Consider the following 2,109-nt stretch of genomic DNA (forward strand, 5'->3'; position numbering starts at 1 on the left):
TTAAGAATCAAGTGAGAAAATGTGTGTGTTTATGAAGGGTTTAAGAATTTAGAGCTCCAAGAATGATAATTACAGTAATATTGTTCATTAATTCAAAAACCATTTTTAAGGATCCCTCACTACTAGGGGTGCATAAAAGTTGCTAACCCTCCGTCTTTGCCCAGCGTTAGAAGACAAACAGAGGGAAAAAGACCAGAAACGCGTTCGAACCAATTCAGCTAGGAATTAAATTCTCAGAACCTTTATTACACCACCGGAGCCTTAACCTTGAGGCTAGCAGCAGTCTGTTCATGCGCAGTTAACGCTCCCTAAACTGCCGCTTGCTCAGCTCCGCGCCCAAGGTTCCTACTTGTGCGCCTGCGCCGTGACCTAGCGTGAGCGCATGCGCTAAGCGGAACTGGCTAGTTTGAAAACCATGGCGTGGGTACCAGCGGAGTCCGCAGTGGAAGAGTTGATGCCTCGGCTGTTGCCGGTAGAGCCCTGCGACTTGACGGAAGGTTTCGATCCCTCGGTACCCCCAAGGACGCCTCAGGAATACCTGAGGCGGGTCCAGTGAGTGATTTGACCCTAGGCGGGTGGGCTGGTCGTCTGCCCTGCCCCTGGGTACAGCCCCCGGTGCCCCGCTCGACCTGCGTTCGATAAAGTCCTGTTTCTTCCCGTTCCAGTCTCTTGCGAGTTCGGGTCTGTTCGGGATTCTGGATTACATCCTTACGTGGGCGAGTTTCTGTTTAACATGATTGAACGTACCAAGATGTGTGATCTTAGATTTGTTTTCAATCCAGATGATTTCAGAAATATATTCTTTAGTACGTCAAGTGGAAGTCTGAATTCTTTTTTTCTAATTTCACAATAAACTGTGGAAATGGATCGCTGGTTTTACTACACCTGAGCACAATAGAAATTTAACTTCTTGCATTTATTACTTATTTGTAGGATCGAAGCAGCTCAATGTCCAGATGTTGTGGTAGCTCAAATTGACCCAAAGAAGTTGAAAAGGAAGCAAAGTGTGAATATTTCTGTGAGTTTTATTAACCGTCTGGAGATTACCCCCAACCCCTCAATTAAAAGACTAAGGCTCTTCCTATAGTATCCGACAGTATCAATTATGGTGTAAGATTTGACTGCTCCCTGCAAAGTTAGACATTCGCTTGTACTTTTTCCTCCAGAAAGACAACAGGCATTTACTGCCTCTAAAGAGGCTTTCTGTAACTCTAGCATTTGTGGAGGCTTGCCCATCTTACTTCAGGGACATTATCCAGTCCTTTCAAAGGAGGCTTTAAATGGGTTACTTAGGCAATCTTCTATTTTTTCTTGTTTGTTTACAGAGAGAGAGTCTCTGTTGCCAGCTGATCTGAAACTCCTGGCCTCAAGCTATCTTCCGGCTTCTGCCTCCCAAAGTGTTGGGATTACAGGCTTCAGCCACTGTGCCTGACCCCTTTATTTATTTATTTTTTGAGACAGAGTCTTGCTCTGTCACCCAGGCTGGAGTGCAGTGGCACGATCTCGGCTTACTGCAAACTCCGCCTCCCAGGTTCAAGCTATTCTCCTGCCTCAGCCTCCCAAGTAGCTGGGATTACAGGTGCCCGCCACTACACCTGGCTAATTTTTGTATTTTTAGTAGAGATGGAGTTTCACCGTGTTGGCTAGGCTGGAACTCCTGACCTCAGGTGATCTGTCCACCTCGGCCTCACAAAGTGCTGGGATTACAGGCGTGAGCCACCGTACCGGGCCCTCTTTTTTTTTTTTTTTTTTTTTAAGGAACCTTTTCCAGTTATTGGATTGGTGTTTAATCCTAGTGTACTTCGCGTGTTCTGAATTTGATAAAGTTTCACTTTTTGTCAGAATAGAAACCCAGCTGTCTTACACTTTTACAGCTAGTTGCACACTGTGGACATTTTCGTTTATTTATTTATCCAGCACATTTTATGTTAAGCAACTAGGTTGTGCCAGGCACTGGGAACATAACAGGATAAGATAAAAAAGGATCCTACCCTTGTAGACAGAGAGTGAACAAGCAAACCAATAATTACATATTGTGACTATTGCTATGAAGAAAATAAGCATATGTAATAATCAATAAATGACAGAACTGCGGTAGATAGAGGAATC

General features: G+C 44.6%; 1 protein-coding gene across 8 annotated transcripts in view; it reads left to right on the forward strand.

Annotated features, from left to right (window-relative positions):
• Window positions 1-299: 299 nt before the first annotated feature.
• Window positions 300-2,109, forward strand: part of GEMIN2 (gem nuclear organelle associated protein 2) — a 25,223-nt gene continuing 23,413 nt past the window's right edge. For 6 of the 8 annotated variants that reach the window (XM_017530867.1, XM_017530866.1, XM_017530865.1 and 3 more), the window contains exons 1-2: window positions 352-552; window positions 934-1,018. In XM_017530867.1, the coding sequence (XP_017386356.1) occupies window positions 416-552; window positions 934-1,018 (222 nt within the window). In that variant the 5' untranslated portion in view covers window positions 352-415. Of the gene's footprint in view, window positions 553-933; window positions 1,019-2,109 lie in introns of all 8 variants that reach the window. The other 2 variants (XM_017530864.2, XM_037739382.1) reach the window with 2 other exon arrangements.

Source organism: Cebus imitator, unplaced genomic scaffold (genome assembly GCF_001604975.1).
Source record: "Cebus imitator isolate Cc_AM_T3 unplaced genomic scaffold, Cebus_imitator-1.0 Scaffold69, whole genome shotgun sequence".
Lineage (NCBI taxonomy): Eukaryota > Metazoa > Chordata > Mammalia > Primates > Cebidae > Cebus > Cebus imitator.